Genomic DNA, 18,823 nt, shown 5'->3' on the forward strand with positions numbered 1-18,823 from the left:
ATAATATTCTAGATCTAATATGAAGTTCTTAGGGATGTTGTCACATTCTACTTGAGGTTGACTTTGCTTTTCTACATCTAGTGTCTCAAATGGTGGAAGGGAAAGATTTGAGCGCAGAATTTCCACTCGCCTTTTCCATTAACTTCCCTTCAAAGGCTGCACACGCAGAGTTAGGTCATCACGACTGTCTGTTCTCCTCTCCTATCCAGAAGTCAGAGTTCCCCTCATGGGACATTCACAGATCCTCACCAATTGCCTGACTACATTCAGGGTCTCCGTTGACTACCAGAGATGTCTCTCTGAGGCCATTCCACCTTGAAGACTCTGCCTCTGCTTCCGTCTTCCACAAAATTGGACCTTTATTCAGTCTTCCAACTCTATGAGTTCGAACAATGGGTTACAGTAAGGTAGTTCAAATAGCTATAAGTTATGAGGACTCTGTGATGACTCTTTAAATGATATGTGTGCATGGTGTCTATGAGAGTCACTGGAAGACCGTATGTCTACAAGTTTCCTAGTGATATTGCACAGATGGCAGCTGCCCAAGCTCCTTTCAGTTAAAGGCTGATTCTGCACACGTTGGATAATGCACTTTCAATGCACATTATCAGTCGTTTAAGGTGGATTTTTTGTTCCGCACACAAAAAAATCCGTTCCAAATGATCTATAAAGAGGACTGGAAGTGCGTTATCCAACGTGTGCGGAATCACCGAAATTCCACCAGCATGATACTTCAGACCCACAGGTTACCCTTGCAGCCTTCCTCTTATTGAACCTTCTGTTTCTGCTTTTTGTGAATATGTGCTGGTTGTCAGTTGCCATGGCTTTTTAGCTTTGATCATTGTCTGCATGCAAGTAGACCGTAGAAGAGGAATGTGGGATAGGGAGTTCCGGCTTCAGCCATATGCTGTTCCTGCCGCTCTAGAATAAATGTTTAAAAAAGAGTATGCAATGCAAATTGTCCACTGCTGATAAATAGTCTAGTCAGAGATGGAGGTGATGGAGGTATCAATAATACAATCATACAGATATTTATTTGAAAGGTAGGCACAGATTCCCATGGTGGGCAAGACATCAGTGTCCCACAGCACAGTCAATGAGGACAGCAATATAGCGCAATACTATTATCTCAATGGATTATAAAAAGAAAACATTAAAACGGGCTGGTATGAAATATTGCAACAGGAAGCACAACCAGTGCATCATTAGTTTCACTAACCCGTATCAGAACATGGAGCACCGTCATTTCAGGGTTGAGAGTCAACAGTTGCTTGATTGATTACAGAAGGTTACGGACATTGATTGCAAAGTACCTAGACATCAGTTAAGGTCAGGATCATCCCGTTTAATCCACACATGGCTATCAAGGGCCAAAGTAGATGACTTGCTTTCTTTGCAATTGCACTGCCACTGCAAAGATTGTCATTTTTAAAGCTTACAGGAGCCTGATTTGGCTTGAGACTATGGTGTGGGGAAGGAGGGGCTTACCATACCAGATTACCATAACTCTCTTTTGAGCTGTAACCTCCAGATGGGGTCTGGAGATCTCCCTTAATTACAACTGATCTCCAGACGACACAGATCAGTTCTTTGGATGAGGGACTCTTATGGCATTCATCGTCGTGTCTTCTGTGCAGTCCCACATGGGAACTATGCAAGTGCAGGTGAACCTGTGCATGCGCAGTTCCCATGTGTGCCTGCACAGAAGAACACTCGATGAACAACAGTTACCGGTAGGTGCAACCCTGGTTTTCATCATCGTGTCTTCTGTGCAATTCCCATGTGTGCCTGCACAGAAGACCACCCAGGAACAACAGTGAAAGGTGGGTGCAACCCTGTTTTATACCCCAGTTGAGGTCCCTTTCCACTCCTCCCCAGACTCTGCCCTCCCCAAGCTCCAACCCACAAAATCTCTAGGAATTTCCCAATCCAAAGCTGGCAATCCCCATGCTTTTTTCCCATGCTGAAATGATGGAGCCAGAGAAGCTGTGCAAATAGTCAGAGAAGGAAAAGGGATTTGAGGCCCACATATTGTTATCAGTTTATTATATACAGCAGTGCTATCTCAAAATATCGGTCCTCTAGATCATCACATTTCCCCCTCTTTCTCTGGAAGGACTGTCTCTAGTGAAAACAGACTGTTAGTGATGTTGAAATTTAATTTTTAAATTATCTTGGGAAGACTGGGGAGATGGGTTTTCCTCACACTCACAACCTCATGGATGACTATGCAAAGTAAGCCATCATAAAATGATCCATATAGGAAGCTGGCCATTTTTTGTTTTGTTGCCCTTCTTACAAAATTCTTTCTCAGGGGATCCTATGACATTCTTGGGGGGGGGTCTCTGCAGCATCTGTAGCCCCCTCCTTACGTAAGCATTCCAGGAAAGACTTGAACTATTAAATGAGAGATGCCTAGTGATTCCAGTTTTACCACGGGCATTACATCCACACAAAATCAGTAAATGAGCTACAGAATACAAGTGCTCTAAATGAAACTCTTCCCGTTTCCAGTCTCTGACAATCCAACTCCCCTCAAGGGTTTGTGTACACTTTCTGAGAGTGGAAACACGTTACCAACTATGTACCAAGGGACTCTCATGTGAACCTCATTTCACATGTTCCCCCTACCACTTCTCATGTACTCACTCACAGTCACACTTCCATTTACTCTGTGTGAGTGCATGATACCAGTTCCTCCTTGATTGTTGAAAGTACTCCATTTATTGTGAGGCACCAGTGTTTTCCATTTTTCCCTTCTGATAACAATGTGATTTGAAATGGATGCAAACTGTTGCATTACATTTCTATAAAGAAATAGCTCTGCCAATGCCTTTCTTTGCTACCTCTGAATGTAATGTTTGACAAGGAAATTCTCTGGCCCTTTTCACACTACTTAACTGCTCCCAGAACGTTGCAAAACATTGTGCAAAACCCGCGAAAGATAGCGTCTTCTCGTGAGAATTTTGCGCGATGTCGTGCAAAACTCTTGCAAGAAGACACTATCTTCCACGGTTTTTGTGCAATGTTTTGCAACATTCTGGGAGCAGGTAAGTAGTGTGAAAAGGGCCTCTGTTTGGAACTGCCCAAACTCCAGTTTTCCCCACCTCCCATATCCATTCATTGAAATGCAGATCTTGACACTTTCTCACACCTTAAATAAAAGCAAATTGGCAAGTCAAACAAGCCTACAGTATTTGTTCTTGCAGTGAAAACAGAGCTGAATTGGCGCTCTGCCCTCTTGACTCACTTGCTTCCATGAAAGTGCATATAAGTGCACTGAGCAAGACTCAGCCGGCAAGTGAATTGAGGACCTCACATAAAATCTTGCACTTCAGTGTCCCCAACATGTATTTCCACTCTCAGTAAACTGGCCAAAATGAAAAGGAATAAAAGTAGGGTAAGGCAGAATTAGTTAGAATCTTCCTTAGAAATATGAAGGACAAGGGGAAAAACAGGGAAAAATACTATTTCTTTTCAAGGTCTGTTTTTTCTAGAAATAGAAATAGAAAATTTCAATTATTGGATAGCAGTTAAAAAACAAACCCTATGCAATATTTTCTCCTTTTAAAATGAAGACAAGGTTTTACTTGCTCAAAATATGAAGGGTGAGAAGACAATCAGCACCATTAGATAATGATACTATGGATTATACAACATATTTTCAAGGACATGTTTATTGTTTAAATGTGAATAATGCTGGCAGCAATGAATATACTATAATATGTTTGCTGATGATTCCAAAATGTCTGGAAATCTCCCTCGATAAGAGCAGACATGCTTACTTAACCAAAAAGTTAGGTTTATTTACATACATAAAGAACATAGAATTGCAGTCACAGTCTTAGTATGTTAATTCTAGCCTCTAATACTTGAACTAAAGGAGTCTGACTTTGCCCATTGATTTCAATGCACTTAGAAGACTGCGACTCTGCTTAGGAGGGCATTTTGAAGCAGGTAGTTGGATACAAAGATTCAGCACTTTTTCTAAGATATGCTTTGTAGGTACAGAAATCCACAGACAAATTAAATATCTGCATGAGAGTCAATGGCCTAGAATAAATACAAAAATCAATGTTCCACTGCATGGCCAGTCAATGAGCACAACAGTACAATACAATACTGTTATCTTAGTAGAATGAGTGCGTTGCATTCACTGGAATAGGAACATTACAGAGATCTCGTGCATGATGTTGCTACAGAGGTTACAAGCAGTGCAACAGTGACCACCCCGAACTCTTCGCAGAAGGTAATTACTGTGAGCTGATAGTGAATTGTTTACAACCAGCTTTTCCATTGGAGAAAAAGGGAGGGTCATGCGGGGGTCATGGAACATGCATGGACAAATGCTACGTGGGATGGGCATTGTAGTAAGGAGGGGCATTGGGGGAGGTTGAGTGAAAAAGCTGGTTGGATCCAACCCATTGATTGTGGGCATTGACCGTAGTCCAAGACTGCACTAAACATACTATACACACATCCATAACTGGATTGAGAATCACACATGCCCACAGGCAATGTGCACACAATTTCCAGTTGGATCCAGCAACCAGAAACGGTTAGAATCGATAGCTGGAGAAGTGCTCTGACTGACCTGTTGCACATATAAACAGGTTGCTATTTCTCGATTTATATTATGATCTTGAGACTGTATGTGAGAATTTTTTATATTCAAGCTAACTAAGACTGAGAGAAAGGGAGTCTGACTTCCTTACCTGACAGAGACATCCTAAGGCCATTGAAGCCAGTGTAACTGCTTAGGATGGCACTGTAAGAGTTCCAAATGTTTCGGGTTCATCTTCTATGTGCCTCATTTTTCCAACTGATGTTAAACTTATTAATGAAAGCAAGATTTATTGTTAGTATGTGTTAACTTATGGCAAATGGCAGGTGTTTTTTTTTGTACTTCTGAGATACTTGGCCAGTAATCATAACACACTGGAAATTATTAGTCTTAGTGATTGTTTAGATGTAATGTCATATACTGAGGCGTTTTGGAAACTCTCTTTGCTCACTTTTTTTGTTCCCAATTAATGTTTCTTCATATTTTCTTTCTTGTCCAACAATACTTATGTAGTTAGAAGAGATACAAACATGCCAGCAGCCTGTTGTTAACTTCAGTAGAAATCAGAGAATATTGTCCTGTGGGAAATAATTATGAAAACATCGTTATATGAAATGTGCGCATTACCTCACTTCGCCTTTCTCAGTGAAGTGAAAAACTGATCTACAAGTTTTGTTCAGACTGCATTCCTCAAACTTTTTCATCCACAGAAGTCATATTATTTTGTTATTGGTTATTTTATTTTGATTTTACCTGTAAATGTTTTTAATCTTGACCATGAGAAAAGATGGGGTAAAAATGCTTTACTAAATTTTTAAAAATATTAAATGTGAATTGTAACATGCCTCTTCATATCCTGATCCTAGTGTTGCCAACTCCAGGTTAGGAAATTCCTGGAGATTTAGGAGTGGAACCTGAAAAGGAAGGGGTTTGGGGAGATGAGGGATCTAAGCTGGGTATGATGCCTTAGAGTCCACCCTTCAGATCAGACGTTTTCTCCAGGGACCCTGGAGAGGTGCTGCCAATAAAGTAGACAATACTTAGCTGGATGGACCAGTGGTTGATTCTATATATTCTAGGGATCAGACAAAACTCAATTTTATGTGATACGATGCTGTCTCTCTGTGTCTTAAAACAAATGTCTACTTTGAATGTAGAGCTTCTCATCTATAGTGCAAAAGTCATTCTCACGGAACTGATTTTTTTAAAGATGTAATGACTGAACTGTTTATTTTATATTCATCTATTCCATATTTTGCAGTCATTTCCATTTTAATTTTTTTATTGCTACACCAAGCAAAACATATTCTATTACCTTTCCTTGTTCCTCATCTTCTTCTGCATTCACTTGTCCAGTCATCTATCATGATAGGTGAAACCAGGTCAGCAAACTTCTTTACTGGACAAGCAAATGAGCAGCCTGGCAAAGTGACAGGATAGGGGTCTCTTGAAGTGTCATTTCGAAAATACATCTCAATGGTGTGCTCTCTGAATTTGCAGAAGAAAAAGAAAAGATGGGGTGGAGAGAAAACAGATCAGTGGTCTGCAACATGTGGCCTGTTAATGTGGTTCCTTGTACCACTTCTTCCCCAAAGCATCTCTTTCTAAGGTAAATAGTGAATCCTGGATTTCTCCAACTTCAGGAAGAGTTCCAGAACAGGCCAGGAGGCAGTGTTTCTGTGTCTGTAGAGAGAACCCATTCAGAAAGAGTTGTGTCCACTGTAGGAGAATGCTTGGCTTGGAATCTCCCAACAATTGTGGCCCCATCACCCTGCAGCGGCCATTTTGTAAGGCCCACTGTGTGTGTAAAGTGCCTTCAAGTCATTGATTTGAAGGCACTTGTGACCCCAGCAATGAACTTTCAAGGCAAGTGAGAAGCAGATGTGGTTTGTCATTGCCTTCCTCTGCAGAGTCTTCCTTGGTGGTCTCCCATCCAAGTACTGACCCTGTGTAGCTTCTGAGATCTGGCAAGATCGGGCTATACCATGCTGCCTTCCCTCCCTGTGAAGCCACTAACTGTTTTCAAAATTCTAAAAGTGCTCACAGGCTCAACAAAGTTGGAGGCTGCTGAACTAGATTATTATCACACCCAAGTATTTCTTTTCAGAGAAGCAGTATTAAAAACAAAAGGCCTTGACAGCAAGGTAATTAAACAACTAAAACTAGAGGCTAAATTGCAGAACTCTGTCAAGGCTATAAGCATATCCCCATCCTTGATTATGATGGAAATCTATGGAGGTCACACAGGTTTCTTGGTCTCTTACCCTTTCTTTCAGACAAATGTGTCTTGCAGGTTGGCCTCAGTTCCACCATGCATCGTGTTCATTTTGGAATGGGATGGCAGTGTGCAGGGAGAAGGAGCTTTGGCCTTCTCTCCTGTGCTGCTTTCTTGACCTGAAATGGCTCCAGGGGGCACTATTTGCTTTGTTAGGAAAACTCACATGGCTTTCCCCAACAGGCAAATACCAGCTCGCAGGATCATTTCAGGCTGGGAGGGAAGGAGGGGGGAGTTGAATCCCCTTCTCTCCAGTTTATTTGTTCTTGATCCAAATTGGACAGGCAGGGTAACTGAGGCAGGCAGGGGAACTGCACAGGCTGGAGAACTGAGGTGAACGTACAAATAATATGAGATGGAAGGACCAGGGTAGGGAAGTCAGAGACTGACTGACTGAATCTCTCTGTATCACATACCCATTATTCTGCTTTCTGCTTTGTAGTTTGTTTCATCTCATCATCTCTGTACAATTGGAAAATACCGTTACTTCTTGTATAAACTATACTTGCAGGAGTAGAAAAACAGAATATGCAAGCTACTTAGAAAAAATGAATGCCATATTTATTACACTTTCCTTCCCCTGCAGTTTGTGGTGTAGTCACGGTTGTCAGTCAGTGACTTGCAACCAGTGGGAGTCTGGGTGGGCAGGGAGGCACTGTCTACGTGATAGCATCACCTTACTTCTGGGGAAACCCCAGAAATGACAGCACATTGCTCTAAGAATTGCCAGAAATTCTATGGTAAAATCATATAGTTTGGGGGGATTCCTAAAGTGGCATGATGTCTCTTCCGTGTTTTTCTCGGAAGCGACGTAACTCTGTTACACCAGATTAATTCGATTAATTTTTTCCCCACCAGCTGACGGAGTGTTGGTGGGCAACGGAGGCTGCCAGTTGGACATGTCTCATCATAGCGGTTAGAGTGTGAGACTAAGAGTGGAACTACAAGTGACAAAAGGCACAGGTTGGACACTTGTCAGCTTCCCTCAAGTTTTGATGGGAAATGTAGGCAGCTTGGCGGAATGTTGGACAAGTGACAGTTGAAAAGTCCATTGGACAGCAGTCAGAGAGCCAAGCTGCAAGACTAGGATGCCTACATTTCCCATCAAAACTTGAGGGAAGCTGACAAGTGTCCAACCTGTGCCTTTTGTCACTTGTAGTTCCGCTCTAAGATATGAAGACCAAGGCTTGAATCCCCACTCTGCAATGAAAGCTTGCTGTGTGACCTTGGGCCAATCATGAACTCCTTTGGGTCTCCATTGGGGTGAAAGGTGGAGTATAAATGAACTAAATGAATAATAAATACATCTAGATGCAGAAACGCTACACTTATACAAAGGTAGATTTCATTTCTTGTTATTTCATCCACAAACTACTTCAATCTAGTTAAAAAATACTGGTTTAGTTCCTGAGAATAACAGGTGGTGGCAACATAATAAAATGCCTTGCAGCTGGAAATTCCAGAACAGTGAATTCCTGGCTTTGCTATACTGCTGTGTTATGCATACGTACTTAATTAAAATGTCGATATGTTGCCAAAGATGCTTTTCTGTCCAAAATACTGCGAGCATAAATGCGCTGAATTGACATTTGTTTACAAAGAAATATTGATTGTTGATGACACCGTAAAATACTTGCCCTGTATTTTCTTGATACAGTTCAAAAAACTGGCAAGCAGCATATGGTGGCAGTCTCTCATTGTAGGTATTGAGTGCCATCTGGAGGGCACCAAGGGTAGTGTCATGCTATAAAAAAACACAAATCCTAGTTTTGAGGAGGAAGAAACCTTTGTTTACAGTTGATATTTCTATCTTGTTTTTTGTTAATTGCTGGATGCAGAAAATTATTAAATAAGCCTGAATATAAAACCTTCTTCATTCATTCCTCTCAGTCTTCAGGAGATGACATATGATATTAATTCCTACCCCCATTGTGAATTAGTCTGACACGTTTTCCTGGTGGGGCTGTGGTCACTTTAACAGCTGCACAACGGACAGAAATTCAGTAGAAAAAGCTTTATCTATTGCAGTATCTCTGTACTAGGTAAAACTTCACTTTTTAAATTTCTTCTTGTTGTGCAGCTTTTAAAGGCACAGAATCCTTCCCTGGGAGACAGGGGGACATGGTAGCCATCAGTTCTTTTATTTCTCCTTCTGCCTTCCTATGCACTGATAAAAGAGAGCTTACTCAGAAGACGGGTTCCTAAACATAGAGCAGTTGGTTGAAAGCATATTACAAGTGACACTGTCACGTGAATTGTTATTGCTAGTGGCCACAGCCACCTCCCTTCCGCCACTCCATTCATTCTGGTACTCTTCAGAGGATGTCAGATGTGCTATTTTTCAGAATACAGTCCTCTTTTTTGAGGTGTGTGTTCTGAAATGTCCTGGTTCTAACTCTGTTCAGTAAAAAGGGCTGAAGTGGCTGTGAAGGTTAAATTTCTGAGCAGCCACAGTATCCAGAGCTACCTGTAGTTATAAGGAGGACCGCTAAAGCTAACCAGTTTGTTTGGAGTTAACTAAAAAGAGGAATTAAAGATGGTGAGCCATCCTTAGAGTGAGCCAGGGCCTTGAACAGGGCTGGATCGAGGGGGGGCAGGGGGGTAGTCTTCCCTCGGCACCACCAGGGAGGGGGCGCTGGGAGCAGCTGCCAGCTGCCAGAGGGCTCAGGCAGCAGCGTGGGCAGCCTCGCAGCCCCCCGCGCTGCCTTTCGCCTGCCCCGCAGGACAGGGGGCAGCCGGCTTGCCGCGCACCCCCTGTCCTGCAGGGCAGGCAAAAGGCAGTGTGAGTGGCTGTGGGGCCACCCACGCCATTCGCCTGCCCCACAGGACAGGGGGTGGCAGGCCGCCCCATGTCCTGCGGGGCAGGCAAATGTTGCAGGTGGCCACGCTGCCTTTTGCCTGCCCTGCAGGGCAGGGGGTGCATGGCAAGCTGGCTGCCCCCTGTCCTGCGGGGCAGGTGAAAGCAGTGCGGGGGGATGCGAGGTTGTGGGAAGGTGAATGGTGCGGGCGGCTTCCCAGCCCTGCTCGCTGCCCCCGCCATTCCGCCCTGCGTGATAACATCACCGGAGTGATGTCATAACGCAGCACGAGGTGGTCACTCAGCCTAGGGTTGCCCTGGGCGTGGACGACCCTAGATCCGGTGCTGGCCTTGAAAACAGTTGGCACCTGGAGCTCGTCAGAGTAGACTCTATGGTAAATTGTTTTTCTGTATTTAATTACAGTCTTTATATATGGATTTGCCACTCTGAACATATACAAATGTTGTTCATTTCCCCTTCCTTCTTAGTCTTCTATAGATGATTGCTCAAGCTCCTAATAAGTTTCTGGGTTCTACTATAAGCTACTACATGTGGCCCTTTTCTGTATGCCCCCACTGCTTTGGAAAATAACTTTGTGAGGGAAAAAATGACAGAGTAAAAAAAAATGACAGAGTAAAAGAAGAATAAAGTTTTTAGGATATTTTGGAGTAATCCCAAACTCTGTGGAATGGGTTTAAAGGAAACAAACAAAACCTGGCATATATAAGAAAGATGAATACAACATATGTGTTTTGTATGTGATTTACCTCATGGGGCTGTCGAAAAAGAACTCCTTAGAGCAATGGCGCAATTAAAATGCAATGAATAGCATATTTAATTAGACCCTGTTTATCTGCTGTGGTATAAATGTAAATTATAGTCATTTCTCATTAAGGTTAGATAAATCTAAACAAAACAAAACCCTAACTGATGTAGTTGAAGAAAATGATTCATTTTTCTTCACCCCGATGACTTCACTGTGTCAACACATGAATTTGGCCTTAAACATTCTCAAGAGATGTTTTCCAATATTACTGGGATCTCAGAGTTATAAACTTTCAAACTGCACTGATAAAAGCTTCAGCTTTGGGCCAATTTAAATGGCTTAAATCCCATTGAGCAGCCAGACTATGAATTGGACTAAAAACGAAGGGTTTATACTCACGGCGGAATAGATTATCATTTTTCTTTTGCCTGGATCTTTAGCAGCATTTGAGAGAGTTTCTAGAATATCTTTCACAAGAAGACCTTAAAGGAGGCAGAGAAGAGTGTTAATACTGGGGAAGGAGTTATCATAGAGAAGACTGTACCTAAATGTTCCAAGCTATTTTAAAAAGGGGATAGTGCAAGGTGGACATGTGCTGTTTATATGGAAAAGATTTAGGTTTCAATACAGGCTACATGGTTGTTTTTTTGGTAATAATCAAGTTAATAATGAACAGCACCTATATCCTATTCATGCTATTTCTAACAGCAAAGAACACAGTCCATCCCAAACTAACCGTGGCTGATTCTGCGCACGTGGGATAATGCACTTTCAATGCACTTTAGCAATCGTTTGGAAGTGGATTTTTTGTTTCACACACGAAAAATTCAGTTCCAAATGATCTCTAAAGAGGATTGGAAGTGCATGATCCAACATGTGTGGAATCAGCTCATGTTTAAGCTCCACTGGTTCCAGTGTTTGAAAGTTAAACAGAAGTTTAATTGTTATTGGACGACTAAGGCTGCAATCCTATGCAAATACACATAAAGACACCTTATACTGAGTCAGACCTTGGTCTCTCAAGGTCAGTATTGTCTACTTTGACTGGCAGTAGCTCTCCAGGGTCTCAGATGGATATCTTCCACCTCACCTACTATTTGATCCTTTTTTAAAAACAGCAGATACTGTGGATTGAACCTGGGTCCTTCTGCACAGCCACCCTCTTAGAAGTAATTCAAAATGAATGGGACTTACTTCTGAGTAAAGTTGCATAAGTTTGAGCTGTTAAATATTTAACTTGGGCTAGATTGTGCCTGGGCAGTTTTATAGTACTGAATTAATTAAATAATATCCATATTTGCTATCAATTTGCATGCAGTGTTGCTACTCTGTCTTCTATGTATTTCCATTTACCCCAAAATGTGCAAGAGTAGAAATTATATTCTCTCCCATAGAATATTAAAAGAGCACAAGGATTAATCAGAATAATAATAATTAAAGATAATATAATGCCATGACCAATCAGCAATCAATGGAATTCATTGCATACAATGTGCCAAAGCTCTGTGATAAAAACTTTGTGATAAGTGCTCCACTTATAAGACCAATGGTGGTTTGATACAGCTCCTCCTTTCCAAGACAAACAATTCATAAGTACTTTCTACCCATAATTCACAGGTAACCATCAAAGTTAAGGATGTCAAGCTGAAGTTTTATTGCATTTCTCTGATTTCAGGAAATCATAGATCCAATGCAAGCAGTCACAGGTGTCTACATTTTATTATTGCAAACATGTATATTTTGAGCCAACTCCATATTTATATTAATGTGAGGGAGAGGGCTTTATCTTTTCCTCCCATGCCATTTTTCTGACCTAAAAGAGCCCTTGGTAGCTGCTATTTGCTCCACTGGGGAAACTTACGTGTGGTTCTTAATACAGAATCTTGCAGAAATTGTACCTTTTGTATGTGAGGGCTTTTCTATACTAGGATTTTATTGCAGCTTGGCTTCTTAACTGACTTAGTTTCCCCTAGGGTTGCCATGTTCTCTTATCTGTGTAGGACCCAGCAGTCACCTTTTGAAGTTTCTTGTGTGCACGCAAAGCATGCATGTGCTCCCGACGCGGTGCAATGGCATCACTTCTGGGAGTGATGGCATCGCGCCTGGAAGTGGACATGCTCCCACCCTTCACAGGGGCCTGTGAAGGGCAAGAGCATGCCTGCCTCTGGGCACAATGATGTCACTCCCGGAAGTGACATCATCGCACCCGTGGGGAGCATACCCACTGCGCAATGGCCCAGCAGGTTTCTTGCATCCTGGGCTCATTCTCCTGGGCCTCTCCCCACCAGCCAGGTGAGTGGCAGTGGGAGACAGAGGCTGGGAGCGGGAGATCCCCAGCCCCCACTGGGTGACTGACATGCCAAGTTTCCCCCTTTCCGTACACACAGTATCACTGCTCTTCTTGTTTTCTCTTTGAGTTTTTCCTGTGTTTTTCCAGGCAAAGCACAAGAAAAATCTGAAAAGGAAAGGTCACCAAATTAGACTATATGTAAGGGAGGGAAGAAACTAATTCAATGAAGACGCTGAATCGACATGTGGAGGGGGAAAGATGGCAATGGCGTTACAGCATGGTCCAGAGACTCTCCCACAATTTTCAGCTTTCTTCTTTGAATACTCAGAACTTGCCACATTGAATACCCAGAACTTGCCAAGCCTTCACAGATTGCGGTTTACAAATTCCAGCTAGCTGTGGGATGTTTATTCAGCCTTGAAGTAAAGCACTATATTGAAAATACAGATATAACTGGGCAGGCTGGGAGAATCTCAGTGTCTCAGTGAAGAAGCCAAGCTGCTGCAAAAACTGAATGCTAAAAAGTCATGAGTGCTGAACATGAGGCAAAACTTCAGGCCAAGCGACATATTTGGAGTTGGGACCAGGTTCCCTGCAGCCACACAGCAGCTTCAGAGAATGGATTTTAAAAAATAAAGGAGAGCCTAAATGGCATGGAACATTGCCATGGTTGGGAGGAAAGGCTCCTGCCTTCCCCCAGCTGTTTTTTCACAAAGAAACAGTTCTGGGGACAGGGTTTTTTTTTTACTGTTTTTGTAGCTCCATGTGCAGTATTCTGTTCATGTGGAATAGTAAAACAGGGAAATATCTCCCCAGTGCTGTTTTCACACAGGAAATTGCTTGGGGCGGGGAGGCAGGAGCATTTCCTCCCCCAATGGCAGTTTTCCAAACCTATGTGAGCTCTTTATTTTAAAAAAATCAATTCTCTGCAGCTGCTGTGTGGCTGCAGGGAACATAAGCTTGGTCTGGGACCCAGCTCTTTAAAAACATGAACATGTAGCTTGGCCCATTGACACGTAGTACATAGTGGAACCAAAATAGGCTCCAAAAGTAAACACCCTTGCTTTTCACTTAGAGCTCCACCATTTAAAAACGTCTTTCACTGATTGAAATTGGCCTCCGCTGATTAATCAGCTAAAACTTTTGTTGATTGATGTACTAATTAAACCAATTAGAGCTTGCAGCCCTAATAATTAGCAGGGTTCTGCTAATTCTAACATATTCTGTACAGAGAGAGGTGTCATGTGTCATAATGCCTCAACAAAATCTTCTCGGTACCTCCTTGGAGCCGCGCCTTCTCTTCTCTTTTGTAAATGCCAAAGAGGGATGACAGGGACATGACCGTCAGCTTTCCAAGCTTGGCTCTTACATCCTCAGTAGCCCATTCAGGTAGCGTGTAATTGTGTATCGACTGCAATAAAAAAGGATACATATCTGTTGATAAAATCTTTTTTACTTCCCTTCACCAAATTTTTAAATTTCATTTTTATTTTAAAACCCTTGAAAAATATGAAGAGATATAAATGGAAAAGCACAAACATCAGAAGAGCGAGGGAAAACCAAAAGTAAAACATTAAGAATAAGCACAAAGAATCAAACATTTCAAATGTTAATGTCAAAGAGCAATTACTATTGTTAATATAACATGAAGAAAAAAATAGCTAGAAATTGACTAGAGAAATTAATACTTACCCACAACTTTACAATTAACGCTTGTTTTTGAAAGTCAAAACAAGAAAGAACTATCCCATATAAAACAAACCATTTAAACTTAACTTACTGCACTAAACACATAAATCTTGTCCTGCTCTCCTTGGTCAGAGATCCGAATGACTCCAAGAGGAGCCACGGACAGTGATGCTCTATCAACTGTTTCTCAATATTCCTTTCAGAAACTATAAAACAGAATTTTAAATGAGGCAGGGGGTGGTGCAAGAGGACCTGTTCATTACTGACTACAGCAGTGGTTCCCAACCTCTTGGATATGGTGACCTACAAGTCCATATTTATTTGGCACAGTGACCCATCCAGGGTCAGCCCAAGGTTCTCCGGCACCCTAGGCAAAGTATGACCTTGGTATCCATCTAGTCCAGCATTTTATTTTCTACAGTGGCCTACCATATGGTTTTGAGAAACCAACCATCCTCCTATGAACCGCAGGCAAGAGGAATTCCAAAGTACACAGCCTCCTGAAACCGCTCCTGTACTTAAGGTTCTTGGATGACACCTTCATCATTTGGACCCATGGGAAGGAAGCCCTTGAGAGATTTCATCAGGACTTCAACAACTTTCACTCTACTATCAACCTGAGCCTGGACTACTCTATACAACAGGTACACTTCCTGGACACCACTGTACAACTACATAATGGACATATAAATATCACCGGAAACCCACCGACCGATACTCATATCCACATGCCTCCAGCTACCACCCTAAACATACCACTCGGTTGATTGTCTACAGCCAAGCCTTACATTACAATCGTATCTGCTCCAATGCTCTTGATCGGGACTCCCACTTAAGAGATTTACAACAAGCATTTTTGGGATTACAGTACTCACCAAATGAGGTAAGGAAACAAATCGACAGGGTGAGACTAGTACCCAGAAACAGCCTGCTCCAGGACAAACCTAAAGGAACTAACAACAGAACACCACTGGTTGTCACCTATAGTTCCCAGCTCAAACCCATCCAATGTATCATCAGTGATCTATAGCCCATCCTGGAAAATGATGCCTCTCTCTCACAAGCCCTGGGCGGAAGACCTCTCCTTGCCTATAGACAGCCCCCCTACCTTAAACGACTTCTCACTAACAACCACAAACCGGCTAACAGGTACCAGACCCTGCAACTGACCCAGATGCCAACTCTGCCCTCATATCTACCCAGGAAATACGATTACAGGACCCAATGGCATCAACTACACTATCTCTGGCTCTTACATCTGCTCATCCTTGAACGTAATATATGCCCTCATGTGCCAACAATGTCCATCTACTCTGTATTTGGACAAACCGGCCAACCTCTGCGCAAAAGAATAAATGGACACAAATCTGACATTAAAAATGGCAACATCCAGAAACCAGTGGGAGAACACTTCAATCTACCAGGATATTCCATCAAGGACTTAAAGGTCACTGTAGTTCAACAGAAACCTTTCAAAAACAGAATCCAACGGGAAGCTGCTGAATTGGAATTCATATGTAAATTTGACTCAGACTTGGATTGAATAGAGACTATGAATGGTTATCTCATTATCAGAAGTAACTGCCTCTCAGGCATTCTATTCAGATTCAGCTATGGAGGGAAGGGGTCACACCCAGCCTAGATTGTGCACTCCACCTCTTTCATGACTTTTGCAACTGATTGCATCTACTCCTCCCTCCCCTCACCACCTATATATATCTGACCAGTTTCTTCATACCCTCCATGCATCTGACAAAGAGAACTGTAGTTCTCGAAAGCTTATGTTAAAGTAAAGTTGATTAGTCTTAAAGGTGCTACTGGACTCTTTACCATTTTGATAGGAGGGCAACTCTCCCGCTTTTGACCCCTCCCTTCTTCTCCCTCTAATCCCTTTTAAGAGTCTAGAGTCTAAGAAACTCACTCTACTAACCATCAAGACACATTTTACTTGATTCTGTATAGATCAACAAGGATAAACAGTGAAAGAAAAACAACTATTGTGTGACACGGAAGGCACTGTTTCCAGGGTCATGTCTTATTTTCCAAAATACAGCCCAAAGCCTTGTCTCAAATTAAGCACGCAACTTGGTTCATATAGGAGCCACTTCACACATGAAGATTTTCCCACAGAGATATTATTCTACATAGCAAAATGTATATACCTGTAAAATTATTAGTTGCCAAACGGCTCCTCTCCCAATTACTGTTGCAAAGGGTGTGTGTGTGTGAAAATGTAAAAAGTTTGGCAAGGAGGAAGTGGAGAGAAAGAGAAATGGAAAGGGCAGGGACAGCCATCAGGGAGGGCTCGCCTGCAACCTACTTTCAGAGGTTTTGTGACCCACTTTTGGGCCCTGACCCACAGGTTAGGAAACATTTGACTACAGGGATCCAACATATTATTATTACTGTTTTTGTTATTTATTGTCTGCTTTTCTCAGTGAGACTCAAGGCAGATTACACAGTGTAATTCAACACAATAAGTGGCAGGGACATTCAGTAAGCAGTACAATAGGGTATAGATTGCAGACATTTGAAAGCAAGCAAAATCTAATAAAGAGCTGATACCAACTTACCACATCGGCCAAGGGAGCACTATAGCTCGCTTGTAAGGAATTCTGGGAATAAATATGATGGGGAAATCAAAAGAACACAGGAGCCCTTTTCAGTCGATGCACTCCTGGCACTGTGACTGTGCATATGGCATGAATACTCTGCAAGCAATAGTCCCAGTAAGAACAACCATCATTTCTTCTGAAAGGGGCATAGTGTGTTCGGCCTCGGAATAAGTGTACCTGACCCCAGAATAATTTGGGGTCTGGTACCTGTGTTCTGAAGCTGTAATATACATGCACAGAGAAGAAGTGGAGATCACCACACACATCAGGAAGAATAAACATGATGGGGAATCATATGAAGTTGCCATTTGATGAGTGAGACTATTGGTCTGTCAAGATCAGTATTGTCTACACTGACTGACAGTATTTACTCAGGGTCTCAGGTAAATGTTTTTCATATAATCTAATACTTAATCCTTTTTTAAAATCTAGAGATGCCGATGATTTAATCCGAGACCTTCTGAATGCTCTGCCATTCAGCCATGTACTTCCGGAAGTGGTGGTGGCAGCGGAGGCTGTGCAGGTGAAAAAGTATTCCCCGCGCTCCTGAGGGGCTGAATTGCCCACTGCAGGGGCCTGATTCTACCCGAAATGGGCCTGCTTCGGGGTGCGATTCGGGGTATGGGGGTGCCCCACACCACCCAGGGAGTGCTGTGCTGCCCAGGGGGTGTGCCCCCCGCCAGGCAAGTAAGTGGGCATGGGGGGCAGGAAAGTGTGGGAGCTGGGGATCCCCTGCCCCGGGTGGGGGAATGGCACCCGTAGGCCTAGTCCTCCCTCTATAGATTTGGTTACTATGAGTTTAGACTAGGGATGCTGTGAATTTCATCACAAGTATGTCCAATAGTTGAATATTCCATTTTTGAAGGTGTAGAACAGCTGCAAATGCTTGCAGAACAGGTTTGCATTACGATTTTTTTTTTTTGCAAAGCTGCCTGTGTAATGATGATAGTGATTCAAACGGATAGGCATTAATTAGCATCACTAAACAAACACCAAAAGATAGGATTTTAATAAAACACAGTATTTGTTTACTGATTTATATGATTTGTGGCTGATTTAATCATCTATTTAAACACTGCCTGCTGAGTGGAACAGTTTCACAGGAAGGACAGTATGTTTGTGTGTGTGTAGGTTATAGAACTCAATTGGTCAGTGTGAGGCAGGGTTTTTTTTCTGGGAAAAGAGGTAGTGGAACTCAGGGCCAAGCTACACATGACGAATGACACTTGAACAGCAAGTGTATTTCTCCCTGTTCACTTGCCCTCCACTCAATCCACTTGCCGTTCAAGTGTCATTCGTCATGTGTAGCTTGGCCCTCAGTGGTGGAACTCAAGACCGCACAATGACGTCACTTTGGGTCAGCTGGAACAAGGGGGCAGTTTTTTAAAGTTTAAATCGGCGTGGAGGGCAATCTAAACTCCCCTTGGTCTGGAGATCAGGGGGCGGGGCCACCAGTCATGTGACCATTTTTAAGAGGTGCCAGAACTCCATTCCACCACATTTCTGCTGAAAAAAGGCCCTGGTGTGAGAACAAGCATGCATGAAAAGCCAGTTGAGCTGTACTGCATGATTAGAAATGAATATAGTGAAGCAGCTTGTTGACCAGTACAAATGGGCTGACAAACAGTCGTGTTGATCAAAAAAATCAGCTCCCTGTTCATCATGACTGGCCAACAGGAGATAAACTGAATTGGCACATGTTCACACATCTCTGGTTTTGAAATCCTATTTGACTTACTGTAAGCTAATAAACTATCCTGACAGGAATAGAAAGTTGAACAGAGCAGTCAGCGGACACTATATAAGAAAAAACTATCAACAGAATG

The 18,823-nt window shown here is 42.5% G+C and overlaps 1 protein-coding gene across 1 annotated transcript in view; it reads right to left on the reverse strand.

Annotated features, from left to right (window-relative positions):
• Window positions 1–3,659: 3,659 nt before the first annotated feature.
• LOC129337893 (prostatic acid phosphatase-like) overlaps window positions 3,660–18,823 on the reverse strand; it is a 37,677-nt gene continuing 22,513 nt past the window's right edge. The window contains exons 7-11 of the mRNA XM_054991885.1: window positions 13,972–14,104; window positions 10,803–10,885; window positions 8,477–8,583; window positions 5,880–6,052; window positions 3,660–5,142 (exon numbers count right to left, since the gene is read on the reverse strand). Coding sequence (XP_054847860.1) covers window positions 5,893–6,052; window positions 8,477–8,583; window positions 10,803–10,885; window positions 13,972–14,104 — 483 coding nt within the window. The 3' untranslated portion in view covers window positions 3,660–5,142; window positions 5,880–5,892. The remainder of the gene's footprint in view (window positions 5,143–5,879; window positions 6,053–8,476; window positions 8,584–10,802; window positions 10,886–13,971; window positions 14,105–18,823) is intronic.

This window comes from Eublepharis macularius, chromosome 11, assembly GCF_028583425.1.
Source record: "Eublepharis macularius isolate TG4126 chromosome 11, MPM_Emac_v1.0, whole genome shotgun sequence".
Taxonomy (NCBI): Eukaryota; Metazoa; Chordata; class Lepidosauria; order Squamata; family Eublepharidae; genus Eublepharis; species Eublepharis macularius.